This window comes from Pyrgilauda ruficollis, unplaced genomic scaffold (assembly GCF_017590135.1).
Source record: "Pyrgilauda ruficollis isolate IOZ18807 unplaced genomic scaffold, ASM1759013v1 scaffold4, whole genome shotgun sequence".
Lineage (NCBI taxonomy): Eukaryota > Metazoa > Chordata > Aves > Passeriformes > Passeridae > Pyrgilauda > Pyrgilauda ruficollis.
This window is the reverse complement of record NW_024525489.1, coordinates 6823995-6844357: the sequence shown is the minus strand read 5'-3', so window position 1 is coordinate 6844357 and position 20363 is coordinate 6823995. Positions and strand designations below refer to the sequence as shown.

Here is a 20363-nt window from a genome sequence, read left to right as displayed (position 1 = left end):
CAGACACTGTAACTGTATACCCCAGAATTAGGTGTTGCTTTAAAATTCCTGAGTCTTCCCCTTCTAACCAGCTATGTTGATATTGAAGCAACAGCCACATATAAAGGAAGAGCAGTAGCAAACTTTTTCTCTTGTAGAAGTCTGTGTTGATTGTATACAGGCAGTTTTGAGCAAGCTGTGATCTGCAGCTCTGGGCTTAAAGATGGAAGCAAGGGATACATCAATTTTGGACAGACCTTTTTCAGTGAATAAGTGATTTCTTTTTGTGCTCAACGTTCTTGCAGTATGACGTTTCCTTTTGGCTTTCTTACTCTTTTTTAGAGGCCTACAACATTTTCAAGAGAATGCAGGGGAAGGATGAGTCTCATTCTCGTTCCTGTGACATCCTTATAAAAGCACTGTTAACACAGAATTGTCTTGATGAAGCCCTTGATGTGAAACGCATGTAAGGCTTTTCTTTGTTTGGGGGACTTTTACTGGCTTAGAGAGAGGGTTTAAATTATTTCTGGATAATTTTCAGGTGAGTCCTTATCTTTTAATGGGAAAACAGGTCATGACTAGTGATTAGGAGCTGTGGTAAGAAATACACCAGTGTTTCATAGGGCGATATGCCGCATTTTTTAAAAGGTACTAGAGTGACAGTGTGTATTGCTAATAACTCATTTCAAATAACAATCTGAACAAATGTACTTGGCATCAGAGTTGAAAGTCTACCCTTCTGGCAGACTGCCTTTTCCTCTTTAGAGGAATATCCAAACAGACAAGATTCCTTCACTTAACTGCCTGTGAGCCTTCCCCTGAATGCCTGTCCCTGCTGCTGTCTTACCCTGCCCACAATCCCTGGCAGCTGGCTGCCTGCCAAATGCAAAATGGTATGTTTGACTGTGATGCCAGTGGCTAAGAGATGACCATAAACCTTAGATCCAACTCTTACACTTCTGAAATAAATCCAACCTGCTGTCATGAATTATTAGAAGGAAAGGAATTGAAATAACCTTTAGTGAGTTGTATGATAACGGCACTTGCTTTAATGACTGCCTGTAACGTGTGTTCTGGTCAGGTTATAGGCTTTAAAGTGTTGTGACTTGTCAATGTAGAGTTCAGAAGAACAAGAATTTAAGTTTAAGGGTTGTAAGTATTTCAATTTATTCAACTAAAACAAGTCTGGTGGTTGTCATCAAGTGTGCTCACTGAATGAGTACAGTGCATTTGAATGTGCCTGTAGGTGAATTACCTAATGTATAGAGAACTATAAAAAAGCCTAAAAGTTTTTAGAGCCAACTTAGTTTCTGATGTCCAGGAACAGTCTAGTGTAAGATGATATTGATTATTTTAATGTTTTCTTTTAAAAGTGTTTAGATTGGAGAAATGTCTTTCATTGAAAAAGTGTTGGAGTTCTGCTTTCAGAAGAACAAATAGTCCTTTTGCAAATAGCTCTCAGCAACTGAGCTTTATGATAAGTAATGTTTGTGCCTGCAGGATATATGGTTTATATTAAGGGAAAACTAAATCAGTTTATCAAATTGATCTCCCTGTAAAGCAAGTAACTGATAAATCTTTACAAATAGAAGCTGGAGGGGGGAGCTGTTTTAGGGAGTACAAAAAGCACTGATAAAATTTAGGTAGTTTGTTTCAGAGAAAATACTCAAGTATCTAAAGATGTATTGGAAGGTTCTTCGGGAAAGAAGCTTGAAACGTTGTACTGAAGATTTACACATGGATCCACTGCTTCCCTGCTATACAGCTCAAACACACTTGTAAGGAAGATGCACAAGGTTGTGCAGAACTCCAGCAGTAATTTGCAGATTGGAGGAGAAGAAAGAAGCTGGTGGATTGTTCCTAGTATTTCAAGGATTCAGAATTGTCACTTTAGATAAGTGTTTAGATAAGTATAGTACATAAATTCAAAATTCAGGGAAAAAATTATTTGAAAGACTGAAAAGGTCAGAGATGTGTTAAGCCTCTGAAGTTTGAGATGTTCAGGAGTAAAGTAACAGGATTTTATAAGAGATTTTCTTCTTGGTTACTGGTCAAAGCCAACTATGATCTAACCCTGGTGCTTTTCACAACTCTCCTACTCTGTCTTGTAGCACAGAAGTGCCAAGTAATGACAATCTGAGAAGCTTCTGACAGCTTACTGTTGCATCAAGACAGAAAATGCTTCATATTGGTCATGTTCATGGCATATCTGTGTGGCTTTTTTTATAGTAACAAAATTATGCTTATATTAAGCATTTTGAAAAGCTTTTAAGTTCTAAGTAATTAATTGAAATAGAGAAAGTGACGGGGTGTGTGCCTGTGATTGAGGAATAACAAATGCGTTTGTTCAGCACACATTTCTGGATGCTTCAGAATTTTTCCAGCCTCATACTAAAAAGAGATTAATCCTACAAAGCCTAAATCTGTGTGGTGGCCTGAAACTTGTGCACCTTCTAATGTTTTCATAAAATACAGGAAAGCTACCTTAATTTAGATACATATTACTCATTTTACTGTAAGTAAATATGTAAATATTTTACATATTACTCATTTGAAGCCAAATTTGAAAGGTAAATAATGTGTAGATACTCTTACTGTGCACATTAGCATAGACAACAAAATAACTACTTTTTAAATAGTTTTAAAACGTCCAGTAACTTCAAAATGTCCCTGTGTTACCTGAACTGAAAAATTTCCATGAGAAAGCAATGTGGGAGAAGTAAATAGGACTCCTACACTGCCTTTGAAAGGAACAAACACCAGACATCCCAGAACATTACTGATCTGTTGGTGAACCCAAGTGTAGTTGCTTTCACATTCTAGAACTGTTTTGAGGAATATTTACTGCATTTAGTCCAAGAAGTTTTAAATAGAAATTTAGGAGTATTGGAATGATGGATTAGTTCTGTAATAGTAGCTAACATCTATTTAATCACACTAAAGATTGGAAGATTGGAGAAAGTAAATCCTTTGTTATATGTAATTTACGGTCTCATGCATGAATTGTTGACTTAAGGGCTTTGACAGATGGGACAAAGGGAAAAAAAAAGGCGGAACTGAGCAGTGGGTGCTTAGGCAGGGATTAAGGGGATTGGTTGGGAGAGGAAGAAAATCCCGAGTCCAGTGACTGCATTTGTGAGCCTGGGAGGCTGAAAGTGACTGAGAGGATAGTCATATTGTGTGCAATGTGAAGGATTTTCTTGGGATTGAGGAGAACAATTTAGCAATGACCCTGCTTACCTCCCAATCCGCTCAGCCCCTAAGTTCAAGTAGGTAGGCTGCTCAGTTGTTTGCCACAAGATGATCAGTGAGGTTTATCTTGATTGCTGATATGGTAAATGGCAATGCCCCCCTTTGCTCTGTAGAGATTTTGTAATCTAGAAATGAACATTTGTAAAGTTATCCTTATATATTAAAAATGGGGCTTGGCTATATGTCATTTAGGAGCATTTTGTAGTATAAGACCAGTGTGATTGCTGGTTAGTCTCTCTTGACTAATTTCCAGAGTGTTAGAAAAGCTTTAGCAGGGTTACTAAAGTAAAGGCTGTCTTTGCTCTACTTACATGAAGTTTTGTATTACAGGAGACAAGGAATTGATAAGCAAAATACAATTTTAATGTGGCTAAGGCAGCAAATGTAGGATGTTCGCTTTAAAACCTGTATACATCTAGATGACAGAAATTTGAAAATTAATCAACCAAATGATATGGTGTTAGTTCATAATATGCTTTAGTTTATGTTTAAAATATACAGTGCTGAAAATAAATGTTTCATTTTTATTGCTGAAAGAATAGTTTTATATTTTATAATTATGGTGACTATTGAAAAAAGAAGAAAAAGTATCCAGCTTAGGATACAACAGAACAATGCAGGGCATGCAGTTATTTTAGTCATCTAATATGTCAGCATTCAAGAATCTGAACCGATTGTTTAAAAAAAATCTTGTACTTTGTTTCTTTTGTTGCTCACTTCCAACTTTGTCATCTGTCAGAATGCAAAAAAAAATTATCCTTCTATAACCATTGACAGGATAACACAAAAGCTGTCTCCAGGTCGATATTTTGCAGCAATATTTTTAACATACGAACAGTAGTTTTTATAATTTCACCTTGGTGCTCAACCATTTATTATCGTATCAGAAGCATGTCAGTAATTCCTTTCTAAATGTCTGCTTCTTTTAGTGCTGAGACCCACATCAAGGGCTTCACACTGAACAGTGCTGCCAGCAGCCTCCTCATCATATCGCAAGTTAGGCGGGATTATTTGAAAGGTATGTCACAATGCTTGACCTTTACGTCACATTAATGCCTCTGCAGATTTTTCTTGTAACGCCCTTCGAATACTTGGATAAAGGAGTCCATTTAGCAAATTACCTGCTTATCAAGAGCCTTTTGTGGTAGCTGAGAGACGTAAATTACTGTACATGCATTTATAATACAGCTTGAATATGAATGTACTTGTCATTTGACCACTTAGTCCAGTTTCCATTCCATTTAACACAAGATGGGTTTTCTTAAGATGAATCACAGCTCTTCAGACATGCAAAATTTGTACTCCAGAACGAGAGAAAGTACAGGCTTTCAAGTGCGTTAAAATTCACAGCACAAGTCATTTTGCTTTGGAAATTAACATACTTTAGAGCATCTGAAACAATTCCCAGCAGTTGTTTCTTGCTTATTTTGTTGGTTGTGTGAGATACCAGATGAGTTAAATTGACTTTTAAATGTGCATGATTGTGAACTAAATGATTATAATATTGATTTAAAAACTTAATCAAATACTTTTTAATAGTTCTCAATGCCAACAGTAACAGAATACTCTGGTTTTCTTTTTAATGTAACAATGATGATAGTGAAGAAAATGGTGGCCAAAGAGTACGTAACGGTACCCAGCAAGACGGTGTATAAAGTTTACGGTTGTTTTATTGTAGTCCTCAGCATTGGCTGCTTTGCAGCCTAGAGATCAACTCCACAGTGTTATGTCCTACTTATTTAGTTGGGCTGTAGAACTCTTGTGAGAGGAGAACTCTGCATGCAGGTAGTTGTACATGCAGGGCAATGTCTGTTATCTCCATGCAAGTCTAAGTACAGTGTTGTACAAATTCAGTGTATTATTTGAGTTTATAAGGCCTATCAGAAAATGCACTTTTGATTGTGCCATCATTACATTTAATTTCATTCCATCATGCATAGCTGTGCTAATAACCCATATCCATGTGACATCAGCTACATTAAAATACTCAAGATGAGCATTTAGACACATCTTCTCACTTGTACTCTTTGTTTCCTGTGGCTGATAAACCTGTCTTCTTCCTCGTTCAGTCTCCAATTTCACATCATTGGCAGCTGTGATCCACTGAAGTATTTGTGAAGAATGCCATTGCTCCTTTTGCTCTTGGCAGATAATTTTTTGCAGCTTTCAAGGCCTTCACCTGACTTTCCTCTCTGTTTTTATTCTAATAAATCTTCTTTGTTTTCTTTGCCAATATGCCATGAATTTTACCAGTTCTTCCTGAATATTGCATACCAAAATTCTTCCCTTCTTCTGAACATCAGTGATGTTTTCATATCCTGCCAGTCTATTGCACTGACTATGTGAGGTTTTTTTAGCTAGCATACTAAATTCTGTCACATCAACTCTCTTCCTTGTTGTACTTTAAAAATCTCACTTTTTGCACAATGCAAAGTTTCTCATGTCTGTGGAATTACATTACTCTGCAAAATTATATTTTCTCTTGTGCATTGAACAAGCTTTTTTATCTGACAATTTTATTGAATAGTCACACTGAATCCTTGTTTCTGTTTTGAGAGATACTACTTGTCTTTGTCTAAGTGAAGCCTTGAAAATGCAAGCTACTAAGTATTTCAGCCATACTGGTCATTTTCTAAGGCTCATAGATTACCCAAAACATTTTTGGGCATGGTGGTTTTGTAGTCTTTTGTTGCTGAGCTCCATTTGACCTACATCCTGTGATGACTTTCACTTATGTAAAACCTGCTTGCTTTACCACTTATATACCTCATTTAGTTCATCAGCATTCTTTGCTGTGTAATGTGGTACAGTTAAAAGGTTTTATGGAGCCCGCCAAGTGTAGTCCTGAGAGCTCTGATATCTTCTAGCAAGAACTTGGTAAAACCCAGGTTACTTTAAAGAGTCAGAACTTGATCTTCATGGTAGAAAATTTGCAGAGTGTATAGGATGGCACTTTGAAAGATGCATGGCTGGTTTTCACAAGCATATAGTTACCTGTAGAATTACCCACTATGCTACTAGTGCCTAACTTCTTGCAGTAGTAGCTGCACGTATGCAGCTTTCAAATCTTCTCTGTCCTTGTTCTTGAGAAGGCTGGTTGTACTCTGTGCTAGAGGGAGGTGCACACCTAGTTAGGAAAGAATTCGAACTTGGCATGTGTTCTGAGATTGCTTTTTAAATGTTGTGAATCTTGCCCCCCGCCATGTATTGCTTCTTTTTTTTTTTTTTACCTAAAAAGAAGAATGTGGGGCAGAAAAAAACTTCCTGTGAAGGAGGCCTAGGCATACAGGATGTTTTTTTGCTTCCTCTCATGTAAAGGTTACTTGGTTTCTGCAGTACCTGCATATTGAATTGGAATGGCAATGCTGTGGAGTTCATGTGGGTGTGTATTATGCTAGAAGTGTTATCCCTTGGTATTATAATTATCATCTGTGATTAATCCTGCCTGTGCTGGTAAGGAATAAGAGATTTTTACCAGAGGGGCATGTCTTTCTCTGTGTGTTTGCTCATGGATAATGTAAATAGACAAGAATTCTGCTTGGAGAAACGAGGGTGACTTCGTCAGCTGTGGGTTTGGGGAATTTGTGGCAGATGGACAGGAGATTGACCTTGTGTGTTTTTAACATATGTAATTGCTATAATCTTAGGAGTTTCTGAGGTAAGGGTTGACTTCTCAGTTTTTGTCTTTGCAGGGGGACTTGTATCCCATAGTTCTATTTAAAAATTAAATTTTGGGAAACAAAGCTTTCATGCATACTTAAAAAGAGAAATCTCAGTATTATAATTCAGCAGTTTCTGTAATGAACTACATTTTTAGGCTATATTTATTCTTAAATATGAAACTATTTGGTTTTTAGTAAAGGAAATTGATTGCGGTTTGGAGAAGTAAAGAGTCAGGACTTCAAAATCATAAGAGAGAATATTTATAACACACCTTCTTTCCTTGAGCTGGTTACAAACAAATTATTTCAATGTTAAAAGTAGCTTAATACTTCTTATTATGAGATATTACAGCCTTTCAACCTAAATTATTGTTGAAAGTTTTTATTTGTGTATATATATTCAAGTTAGAATTCACTCTAGTGATTGCAGGGCTTAAAGAAAATTTTTTTCTGTACTTATTTTAAATGGGTAGGATTAATGATACCAGCAGCATGGTGCTTTCTGAACAAAAGTCTGATTTCTGTTTCCCTTATTTCTTTACCACTGTTAGATGCCTTGGCTGTTTTAAAAGGAATGCTTGACAGTGGTGTGTTGCCTACTAGACCAGCAGTTATTGCTCTCCTTGAGGCCCTGGCACAAAAAGGAGATGTAAAGAACCTGCAAGTACTTGAAAACATCCTGGGAGACGTCATAAAATCAATTGGTTTATCTCACTCACTAGTGCCTAATGCAATTGCATTGGCTCATACGAAAAGGTAAGTATTTCTAGGACTGTGTATTTAATTCTTTTCTGCAATGTGCTGAGAAATCTCTTGCATTAGCCATTTCATTCTGTTTCCATTTTTACAGTGTCCCAGATGTTAAAATTCTAGTTGAGAATAACATGCAGTCCTGTTCTGGTATTGTCTCCCATACAAATTTGGGGTTGAAAATTTAATGAAATACAGGGATAATAACTGTGAAGCATTAAGGTCTTCTTTGGTGCTGTAATTTAGCTTTGATACCTTTGTTCCAATGTGCATGTGAAGTGTTTCCTTGGTGTTACATCAAAAACTCTATGAAATCTGAAGGTAAAAATGGAATTACTTCATCAAATGTAGCACCCAGAGATTATGCATAGAATATATTTGGGGGGGGGGGGGGTTGATTGGTCTTCTTTGGTGCTGTAATTTAGCTTTGATACCTTTGTTCCAATGTGCATGTGAAGTGTTTCCTTGGTGTTACATCAAAAACTCTATGAAATCTGAAGGTAAAAATGGAATTACTTCATCAAATGTAGCACCCAGAGATTATGCATAGAATATATTTGGGGGGGGGGGGGGGTTGATTGTTTTCGGGGCTGTTTTTTTGTTTTGTTTGTTTGGGTGGTTGTTGTTGTTTGGAAACAAAAATCTGCTACCTGTTCCAGCAGTTGAAATATTCCTGGAATGTTACTGTCTTTACATTCAAAATGTGAAAGCCAGACATGTATCTGTGGAGTGAGGTCTTTCCTTGGGGCTTTTTTTTTTTTAGTAAGAAGTAAAGAAGCTTGGCTGATGCTTTAGGCTGGTAACTAAACACTACAGTTTGGTTATCATAGTTATCCCCACACTTTCTAGTATCCTGTGATTCAGCTGTTTAATTCAGTATTGTGCTCTGTGTGCATTTCTGGTTTAGTTGTTACAGTGGTTCGGTGCTGGTTTTTATCCTTTGTGTAAAATTGCATGAGGAAGCACTTGGAGGAGAGAGGGCAAAGTCAGCTTCTCAAATATACTTTGCAGGAACCAGTCTTCAGGAATCCTACATATTCTGTTGTTTCATTTCAAACTAGTTTTGTTGGGTGGACCTCCTGTGCCTAACTTGGCAGGAAAGCTGTAGAGCTCTGTAGCACATAACAGATTCCTGGTTGCCTCAGGCATGCCAGGCCACAGGGAGCAGATCCGAATGACCCTTGGCACACAGTTCTAGTGCACGGACTTGAACGTAAATGAAGTGCTTCAGATGGGAGAGACACTTCATTATTTGTGTTATAAGCTGCTTATTTTCCTGTATTTCTGTGTTGTAAAAGTGTTGCAAAGTCGGGCTGTGTTCTTAAGATGGAGATTGGTGACAAGAATAAATAAAATAACTTGTTTTATGCAGGTAGAGCATCAACTTTACTTTTCCCATACCAAAACTAACTTGATGTATGAAAAGGCTGAGCAGTGTAAATGATATGCACTCTATATATTCTTAAATACCTTGCAACGTGTACCTTTTTAACTCTGAAAAACAGATTCTTACAGATCTTTCCAATACAGTGTTTATTTACTGGTAGATCAGTGTTTCTGATTTCAAAGCATTTTTCCTATCTTTCACATGTGCTGCATTGCTGCTTCACCTAAAAGCATTCGTTGTGCTCAGTTTTATTTTTCAGTTTAATTAGCTTTTAGAGTGAACTGGTTAGAGATGTTGTCATTTGAACTTTTTAGAATGCTGGAAGTAGAGTTTACACTTTGGTGAATACTTCTTGCATTATTTTATTAGCATTTGCTATATTTAAGCCTTAAGATTAAAAGCATTTAGATGTAATGACCAAATGACATTTAGTAATGTCTTTTGCATCCAAAAGGGCAGGCATGGGAGAAATCAGGTAAATAATTAATTGCTTAAAAATACTTAAGTTGCATGCATTAATTATTCAGATACCCTCTGATAATGTTTAGATTTTGCCTTCTAGATTTGCAGGATGCATTTTCTTAAAGCAGCAAGCTGAACTCTTCTTTCTTAATGAGGAAAGTGTGTCCAAAGTACATAAACTTTGTACAGGTCAAAGGCCATTAAAATTATTTATTAATTGATTTATTCATTCCGTCATAAATTGTTTCACTTATACAATATCTGAGTGAATAAAATTTTTTTGGTCAATGTTTTTTCATCAACTATTCCTGGTAAATACAAGCTTGATGTAGAAAACAAAAGCTTCATTGTAATTGCTTCTTTAGGTTTAGAAATCTTGATTTCAGAAACTGAGCCAGTTCAATCTCTTTTCCTAGCAATGACCTTGATGCTGCTGTGAAATACCTTGAGCCTCTGCTTATCTCTGGTGCACAGAATCCTGATCAAGCTGTCAGAAGTATTTCCTATTTGTTAAGAAAGGTGTCTGAGGAAGGATTAGAACCAGCTTTGGAAAAATGTAAGTTAATTGCAATGATATTTAAATATTCTGACTCGACAGAGGTGTTATGAAAGAGCTATTACACATAAAACCTGCTCAGTCAGCATAAATCATGCCTGTGAAGTTTACAGAAGAGGCTTTTCAATCAAAGATTTTCCTTATGTACCCATCATTTTGCAGTTGGTGCGATGGCAGAACGAGTGGCCAGTCAGTGTGGAGTTTACAGACCTGTCACAGATCTTTTCCTTCAGTATGTCAGCGCAGGCAGAGTGGATGATGCCAGATCGTTGATACAGGTAATGACATAACAAGAGGTACAGAAATGCTTAGAGCTCTTCAAAGGTTAACTGAGAAATTGTCAGAAAGAGATGTTGTGCAGCATAGGCTGCTACTGGGATGCATTTGAATTACAGTGTGAGCAGCAGTGCACACTTCAGACTAAACCATGGGCTCGTGCTCTAGTACTGAGAGTGGCAGTGCATGCCAGAGTCAGGGGCGTTTTTTGTCTTCCAGTAACATGAAGGAAATAAAGGAAGTATTTCTGTACTGCAAATATTTTTCTCAAAGTTCTCTGTTACATGTCAGTTGTTTCTTGCAAACCATTTCCTTGCAACTACTCACCTAATTTCTTAAATGCTGTAAACATTATATCTTACAGCTGTACCGTTTGCAAAACAGAAGCAGGCAATGATTGCTTGTCATGGACTTTATTTCACTTGGCTATAATATTGTATATATTGCGTTCAGGGTTTATTAAGAGCTGAATTTGCTTTCTGTTTGACTGTCACAGATGTGTTAAAACCCAAGTGTTGATCTCTGGGTCACAGTCTCAGCTGAGTTAGGATTTGAGACAGCTGCATTTGTGCCATTTGTGCAGAGCTAAAGACAAGCCAAGCAAGAGGTGGGATGAGCTGTGAGTGCTGGAAACAGGCTCATCCAAGCAGGTGACAGTCCAGCAGTAAGACTGATGTGTGCATAGGCTCCTGCTTCAAATCAAGGCCTTTTATCTCCTGATGGTGCATGCTACTCATTTACCAGTTCCTAAGTATTTTAAACTGTTAAAGAAAAAGCTCTGCTTCATCCATGGCATATTTTGTGATATTCCAAGACACTACCAACAGAGCTGTTCAGTTGCTTCTGCTGCAGAGTGAGATGTATTACTTGTAATTCCCTTACTTTGTGTAGGGCTTTGCCTGACTGGTCATCTTGAATATTAAATGAAAAGGAGACTACAATTTTGCCATAAAACCCTCTTGCTATATAGCTTGAAACATCAAATGCAAAATAATTTTCAGGTTATTCCGCTCTTCCTGATTTGTTGATTGCTCTTTGATTGACATGGAATGAGTAAATAAAAATTGAGTACTTTTTTTGCTTTTGTGAGGATAAGGGTTTTTTCATTTTTTAAGTAAAATCGTAGTATTTCTAAAATTTTCCAGAACATGGAATAATATCCATGAATATATTCCTGAAACTTGTTACAACAGCATCCAACTGTTAGAATTAAATTCATGGTTCTATAACACACTTGAAGTAACATTGTATGCATTGTATCTTAGTGGACATTTTAAAAATACCTTGTTATAAGTGGATATTTACAGGTGAGCTTGAGTCTGAATTTCTGTGTCTAATAGAAAAATAGGGGATTCTATGGCTCAGGAAAAACTGTGTTAAACATTGGTGACTGCTATGTGGATCAAGTATTCCACTAATAGGAATCCACTAACTGGAGGATAGGAATAGTCACTCTCCATTCTTATAATTTGGAAAGTAAACAGCAATCTAAATGAACTATTTTGCTTGTAATCTAAAATATTGGTATATTCATGGAGACTCCTTGCTTTCAGAAATGCATCTAAGAGTCTATTTAAAAGTTTATGAAACAGCTGCAGTGTCTGCTACTGTCTGGAAGGCGAATGCTTTTACTGATGAGAGTCAAAAAGGATTTGATATTTCAGGATGAAAGGGAGCTGTGAATAACGTTTCTCAAACTAGACTCTTTCCTCTCAGAGCAGTTAGTGGCAGTAGGTAAGAATGGCTAGAATTGGCCATAAAACATTCCAAGTTTCTCTCATCAGTGCTTTGCCCCAGTTTAGCACCATAAAGCCACTTCTTGTCTGTTTGCGTAAAGGAAGGAACCTTCACACCTTTTCACCTGAACCTTAAAGAGCTTGTAAACCAAAATGCTTATACAGAATGGCTTAACCCAAATTTTCTTATTTGCATCTGTCTACAATACTAGTTGAATATAGGAAAATTATGCCATGTGTTTTCATATGCACAATATTCTCTTTCGCCTGTGCATTTTGGTACTGATCTTGTACAGCTGGTAAAAATACCACACTGTGCATTTTTCTAAGACTGACATCTTTGAGGAACATACACTTAATATTGTCTTGTATATTTTATTTTGTCCTTGTTTCTAAAGTAAGATTGATTTTTGATTTTTATCTCGTCTGTCTCAAACTTTTCTAAGTTCAACTTCTCTCTCTCAAACCCTGTCTGTTGCAGTTAAAGCCTTTTATAAAATAGAGAGATTGAAATCAGTCCTTTGTATGCATAAGTGTAGGTAATTATACTTTAAAGAGAACTTGCTTTGTACATTTTAATTTTTATAAAGAAACGAGCAGTTATCTCCCTGACACCTTATTAAATGTATAATTAACCTTATGATCCCTAGCTCACTTGTGAATGCTTGGCAGTATAATTGGAGAGGAATAGTGTTTCTCTTTTTCATTCTTTTGCAGTCCTAAACCTCGTTTTTGTGGTATATTGAAATATTAGTTTAATTCTTTCCCCTGTTGTTTTAAACAAACTTTATCCCTACCATTTTAAAAACGTTTACCAAGGAGGTGCATCAAATGAACTTGGTTTGTGGTTGGTTTTTTGGTTTTCTTGTCAAACTAATATTCAATTATTTACTTTGTAAATTGGTAATATGTTAGTATATTGTTTTAAGCATCTGTAATTGGAAATTTTCACCTTAGTAGTTTTGTTTAGCTGTAACCTACTCATGTCTGTTACGTTATTCATTTCTTTGTCTTCAGAGGTGGGATGCAATAGTTCAGGAGAAGAGAACTTTAGGGCGTTTTATGGCTAAATCAGCATCTCGCCCTGGACAGGTACAATATTTTTTTCATGTATACAATTTTATATGTTGCAAAATACTGTTTCATCAGCCTTTGTTAAAGTGTTTTGAACTTTACAGTTGACAGCTTTACTGGGTTTCTTGGGGAGAGGGGAGGTTAATTTGCAGAGCTGGTTATATTTAAAGAACAGTTTGTATTTAAAGAACAGTTTACATTATGGAGCATGACGGAAGGGAGGGTGTATTTAATATTTTTCTATTGTTTCAGTTATTTCCTGCATTTTCCATGTTACACTGTACATCCTACAAACATTGTTCTTAGAATGTTTTACTGCATTATCCAGTTCAATATCACAACCTGAAAGTCCTTATTTTATTTGCTACATTGTATGAATACAAATACAAGTTAAAACCTCAGCCTCTCTCTGATGATAAAATGCCTCTGTGTTTACATTAAAAGACACATTTCGTAGTACTTTCTATGGTGGTTTGGACATGTATCTAGTTGGAACATGTGTTTAGAGTCCTGGCTTTGTCCTCATTCCCTGTAATTTGAAATGCTCTGTTTATATGCTTGCTCTACTCCTATCCCTCCCTCCTCCTATTGCCCCCTTAAAGTAAACAAAAAACCCAAAACAAATAAAACAAAATCCAAAGGCCAACAAAGAAACTCCAACCCACACAAAAAAGCCTTAGAACACACAAAAAAAATCAAACACCCCCCCCACCCCTCAAACCCAACATTGAACAGCAACCGAAAAAACCCTGAAATACACACCCAAGCAAAACCATATGGATTTCTCTGTCATAGAGGAGCAGCATCAGGAGACATCTAGCACTCAAACTAGAATTTTTTTTTTTTCAAATGAGCCAAGTGCACATTTATGTTTTGTGGAAATTGCCATTAAATACTAGTAGATTTAAAGTTCTTCTGCTGAAGTGATGATGAGAAATATAATGTGACAAACACTATTGTTTGGTGTCTATAAGAAGGAACTAAAAACGTGTAAGTTTCCCAGCTCATCAAGCTGAAATTTTACTAACACATCAAAGTTGGTAATGTGTGATAAAGATGTTCTTAATTTCAATAAACTGCTTTTAATTTAAAACCTAAGAATTTTTGAAACTGCAAACAGAGGCTTGAGGGAAGGAGGTTCCAAATTTAAGCACATCAGTTAGTGATCTGACTCCTTTCAAGCATTGATCATAGCTACCATTGACCTCTAGGTCATTGAAGGATGCTGAGTGTTTTGCAGTTTTCCTAAATTGGTTGAAATCCTGCCATACTCTTACTGATACATTAATTGCCTACCTAAAAAAAAAAAAAAAAAAAAAGACACTAATGTTCGGGATTCTTGAGTGTGGATTTTAGACCCTTATTATATTAATTACATTTTGTGCTTAATTTCTTTTACTATTTCATATCTGCAAAATTGTACAGTTTATCTCACTTAAAAAATGTGCAATCACTGTTCTGAATTTGGTGACTTTATTTTATTCTTTAAGATTTCAAGTTCATGGTTTTTTTTGTGTGTGCATTAAATCTGACAGGCAAAGAGGATCGAGGGGCTTCTAGAACTGATTCCTGAGCATCTCGATCCGACAGTGGTGTACCGGTACCTCTTGAGATGTTATGGTAAGTGATGCTCCTTGGAACAGTGTTTGAGTAAGAGCTCTGGAGACATTCAGAAAGGTCATGCAAGCCCTTGCTTGCTTTACAGTTCAAGTCATAAAGAGGTGCAGGGGGGTTTTCTGAGGTTTTTCTTGTTTCAGTCTGTTGGGTCTGTATGCTGTCCTGGCATGGATGTCCTTAGGATGGAAGAGCAAGCAGCTGACACAAGCCATGAATCCTTTACTTAGAACCTAAAGTAGGGGCTTCATGGAATAAGAAAGAATCCATCCTAACCCATGGGAGAAAATGCTGTAGAAATTAATGGCTTTTAAAATGAATGTAGCTTTTCTCCCCACAAAACATGTAGTAATATTGGTTCCTTTTGTATATGTGTGTGTGTATGTTTCAAAATCATGTGATTTGTTCTATCAGTAATGCAAAATGATCTTATTGTTATTAGTGTGAATTATTTATGCATCTGGTAATGTAGCCAAAGTTAGTATTCCAGATGCCATCATTTGAATTTACATAAATAGTTGAAGTACTCATCAGTTCTCTTTATAGCTGAAGTCAGCACCTCTAAAAAAGTTAAGTTTTTTGTTTGTTTATTTGCAAGACTCACTCTTGAAAAACCAGGACATACAGCTCCTGTGGCAATACTCAGTTGGAAGCTTGCCTCTCTGTGCTTTAGAGTCCTTTGTCTTGTGTACTCTGATAATGTCCTCCAGTTTTATTACAGGGAGTAAATCCTTTTCACACGTGTTACAAGCAAAAAAGTAAAAGGATGAAAGCCCTTGTGCACCAGTCTATCACAGAGAAGATAGATAAATAGGAATAATTAGATAAAACACTTGAAACACAAATCCAAGATACAGTGTTAAAGGAATACAAACTTACTTATTTGAATCAAATTGCAGAAGTACTGTGATGTGTTATCTTAACTTTAAAAATTTGCTTGCTTAGTAACATTGCAAAGAGCATCACTACCAAAATTGTTTAGCCCTGTAACAGATAGGTTCAGGTTCACAGCAGGGTAAGTTTTTTAACATGTTTTTATAAAACAAAAAATTGCCCTTTTGTCACTAGCACTGTCCTTGCTGCTTTATGCTGTCATTAGTCCTCTGCTGCTTTTACCTCAGTAAAAATTCTGTAAGTGAACTAAGCTTTTCACTATCCTTCCTAACTAAGGGATGGTATAGCAGTTTCATAAAGAGATTGCAGAGAATCAGTCACTTGCCCTACCATACCTGCAGCCATGGCTAGAGTGTCTTGAACGTGTGAAGCTGCACTCTGTATGAACAGAGGCTTGCTGTACTGTCTTCAGGCAGAGATGTACCTGGCTCCTAGCAGGTCCTAGAGGAGACAGTACCAGCATGAAGAGTTTTAAAAGCTGTTCCCAGGTTATTTTGTGCAAGCATCTTACCTGTATGAGACATTGATCATGTGACTGTTAAAGGGATCATCAGCAAAATATTTAGCACAACTGAAAATGAGAAGGCTTAGATTGTGCTCTAGCCATGAGGGTTAAAAATAAGACCTTTTAAATCCACATTGGTGGGTTTTTTTAATTTTAAAGTTAGTAGTAAGCTTTCAAACATGATTTCTTGTTTTGCACCAAATCCAACCTTGTATTAGCATAATTTTTGAGTGAAGACATTATTCTCCTTTCAGGCCATTGTTATTTTTAATTAGAAAAGGCAATGAAACGTGGCAGAGGGTTGTTGTTACCGCCATTGGTTACTGTTTCTAATCAACAAAAAAATGGTCAAATAAAATTATAATTGTTTGTGTTTAGCAAAGATATAGTAGGACATAGATCACAGCTGAAAAAAGCTTGATCATCTGTCAGGCATCCATGATGGAACAAATAAAAGGACCTTTTCTCCTGTCCTTGTCCTGAGATGAGATCCACTGCCAGAGCTAGCTTTCCTTCAGTCGGGTGAGATGCACAATCCTTTGCTGTATACCTTTTAGAAAAAAAAAAAAAATCTGTAAAATCACGATTGTGTGGTCCATTAAATGCAATCTAAGTATTAGCTCTTTTTGTTGGTGTTTCCCATACAATAAACCTATTTTAAAGTTGTAGAAAGTTAATGATTTCTATGCTTTCATTAAGCTGTCATTTCATGCAGTTTTTGCAGAAGCCTCCCACATTCAAAAAGGAGCTCAGCCACTTCCAGATATGAGTGGGAAGCTTTTTCTCATGAGAAGGGGACACAGGCTATCCATTTCTGCACAAAGCTTTTTTTTTTTTCCTTTATGAACCATTGCTTTTATAGCTCCTGTGGTTGCAAAGATGATGTTTCCAAATGTGAACAAGTAAAACCTGAGACAGCTCCCATACTGCAGGTGTTTGTGTTCTCCCTCCCAGGCAACAGAATGAATTTAACTGGACATGATGGCTTCCTTGACGTTTACAAGGTGCTAGGAACTGTTGTACTGCTTCTAGGACCCTGGGGACAGCAGTGGAACTGTCAGGGATCGCTTCAGTTTCATCCCAGTGCTTCCCAAGCAAATGTCTGAGCAGCAGTTGATGGTTAAGCATGAGTGAAAACAGGTGGAAAGAGAAACAAGTAACCACTGAGATTTTTTGGGTTCTATTTTTTTCCTCAGAATTGGATGGTGATGTTGCTTCTGTAAAGGCTACGTATGAGAGAGCAAAAGCGAAGAACATAGAGCTGCACGAGATCTCTTTGAAATCTCTAGCAAATTTTCTGAAGAAAGTAGGAGAGCCTGTCCCTTTCACTGAACCCCCTGTGAGTATTTCCTAATTAAGAAATAGAGCTGCAGACTTGTGTATGTTCAGTATTTAATAAAACAAGTTGCATGAATAATTACGTAGGGACTAGGTCTCTGCAGAGACTCCTCAAAGGAGGTAATGTGTGAAGTCCTGGGTGTTGTGGGAGCTGTGGTAATCTTGCATTGGATTTGACTTGAGGAAATAAAACCTCTTGGGGCTTATGATATTTAAACTACCTCCTTCTTATCAGGCACTCATCTACAGGTGTACCTTTATCAAATCTCCTTGGGGCATTTTTCTAAGCAATTGGACTTGAAAAGGCGTGTAGAATGTGTGCTTCAGTAACAATTAATGGCTTCTACTTTTCATTAATTGGTGTTTTGTGTCTAGTGTAAGTTGTTGAGCTAGTAGGATGGAACTTTAGAACTGTAGCAGTTATTTTCCTGTTGCAGCTTTGCTTCTAGCTGCCCTTCCAAGATACCTATGCAGCTGTGCAAATATGTGTTACTTGAGGATGACAAATAGCATGATATTATATCTGTAAAGATTGCAAATAGTTCTGCACCATTCCTTTGACTAATAGTCTACTAGTACCATTTTTGCTAAGCAGATTTTGAAGACCTTCTATTTTCCATTCTCTAAGCAACCTTTTTATTGCAATTTTCTCACCACTTTTTATATTCTAAAAAAATGTTCTGCAATTCTGTAAAGACTGGCTATATACTGTTTCTCTATATTGCTTCATGATGAATGTGATTTTTCTTTTCTAATTTGGAAAGAATTGGAGAAAATATTGGCGCAAAATATTTAGTTTAGCTTTTCAATGACTATGGTGGGGTTTTTCTGCAGCTTTACATAGTTTATAATCTGAATTTTTATTTGGAATGCAAATTTAAAACATAGAATGTCTGTTTCTTACATGTAGCTGGAGAAAATAAGGGTGTTTTTTCCAAGTCACTGGGATGATTCATTTCCCTGTTCAATTTTTCTCTAATGCAGCTTGGTCTTTAAAAGCGTTTCAATTTTTTTGACACAATTGCAGATTGAAGTTAAAAAGTATTTTCATTTTTAAAATGAAATTGATTATATTATTGCATTTAGTAATAGAAGCTTCATTATGCATTTTTGGCAAGGTTTTCCTTTTCCTTTTATTCACTCTCTCTGGTATTTCTCCTAATTATACAGACTTCAATACAGATCTAGTTTTGCATGACAGAGAATAATAGATTTTGTCAGGACTAAGTAAGACTTAGTTCAGAATTAGTAACTTCTTAGTTGAAACAAGATTGAACTTGTTTATTCCACTCTGTTTATTCCACTCTGTTTATAGGAGAGTCTCAAGTTCTATGTGGAAACATGGAGGAACAGAAGATCGGCAGCATCGTGAACAGACAGTTTTGTGATTTAGTTGTTTATGAAATTGTTTAAATACTACATTCAATAAAAACTTTAAAAAGCATGTTATGTGTAATTTTTAATTTAAATCTGTGATTAACATCACTTTCCGTAACTGTAGTTGATAGAAACATTTATTAATAGAAGTGCTTTTAAAATTGCTAATGAAATATCAAGGTGCAACCCTCTGAGATATTTCCATTTTGATGTATGATCTGCTGTAAATTCAATTGGTTTTTTGTCCCTGTGGATTTGCCAGATATATGTATATCAAGAAAGTTGCTAGAGGGGTACAGAACTGTAACTGAAGGAGACTGTCTTATCCTTGTTCTTTGCCTGGTCACTGTACTTTGGGGTGATAATATGAGGGTGAAGAACATCATCTTCAGGATTCAGCTGTATCTACGCAGAAAATAAACATATTTTTTAAGTTTTCTCTTAATTGTACTTTCTTGTGTTAAGCATCTTGGTAGGGTGTTGGATATTATAAAGACAAAATACTTTCAACTATTAGCCTTGTGTGCTGTAGTCGGATAGCATCTTCATTCTCATAACTGTTAGTCCAGTTAATTTTATGGATACAAGAACTCCAAATCCATGAAAACATGTCCTTTAAACACAGCAGTACCTTTTCTTTGCAGGGGTAGCAATTTTTACTTGCTGGGAGACTGGACATTCTTTATTTGAAGGAATGTGGGAGTACAGCTACTCTGAGATTATATTTTAGAGCCCAGAGTTGTGTGATCATGAAAATAAGATGTGTCTAAGTTACCAAGATTAAATACTAGGTAGAAAATACATCTATTATCTCTATGCATAATGATGGAAACTCACAAATGTGCACATTGGTATTGCAAATGGAACACGTTACCCGCTGAGTACTTCAAACAGGTTTTAATGAAATGAAAGATTGTTTCTTTGCATTTCAGCTCTGTTTATTAATCTTTACATTTTCAGCCATATCTTAACTTTCTTAGGTTTTCGCACGTAGGCAAAATTGTGGTAATTAAAAATTCCTGCGTATGCTCAAGGTTTTGGCAAAATTTTGCAAGACTTCTATGGTCAAAAAAAAAACCTGGGACTTAATTATTTTTAAGTTAAACTTCCAATTAAATTAATTACTATATTAACAAATACAGAGAAAAATCCTGCTGTACTTTAAAAATGAGGCTTCACTGATCAGAAGCGGGGAGAGTGGTAAATTTGGTTTTCCAGGCAAGCTGGATGAATGCAGGCAGTGTCTGCTTGCTCAGCAGTGTGGTTTTGCAGTGACCTTCGTCACTCCACGAGCATCGTCTCGACAACATCCGGCAGCTACGTGGCTCGAACCGTCTCGCACCCTTTGTTCCTGCCTTGTCAAGATAAGGCATTAACGTTTGAAATTTCATTCATAGCCTAATGGTTTTGTGCCCTATCTGAAAGCAAGCCTAGGCAGGACTCAGTTTATTTCATTTCACAAATGGAGATGGTTCTTTTTTCTAAAGCTGCAGCTACATTA

At 36.5% G+C, this 20363-nt stretch overlaps 1 protein-coding gene across 2 annotated transcripts in view; it reads left to right on the top strand.

Annotated features, from left to right (window-relative positions):
* Positions 1-19300, top strand: part of LRPPRC (leucine rich pentatricopeptide repeat containing) — an 86499-nt gene extending 67199 nt beyond the window's left edge. For both annotated transcript variants that reach the window (XM_041477097.1, XM_041477096.1), the window contains exons 30-38: positions 322-445; positions 4161-4249; positions 7445-7649; positions 9909-10048; positions 10211-10326; positions 13078-13152; positions 14670-14754; positions 17344-17486; positions 18801-19300. In XM_041477097.1, coding sequence (XP_041333031.1) covers positions 322-445; positions 4161-4249; positions 7445-7649; positions 9909-10048; positions 10211-10326; positions 13078-13152; positions 14670-14754; positions 17344-17486; positions 18801-18857 — 1034 coding nt within the window. In that variant the 3' untranslated portion in view covers positions 18858-19300. The remainder of the gene's footprint in view (positions 1-321; positions 446-4160; positions 4250-7444; positions 7650-9908; positions 10049-10210; positions 10327-13077; positions 13153-14669; positions 14755-17343; positions 17487-18800) is intronic.
* Positions 19301-20363: the final 1063 nt, after the last annotated feature.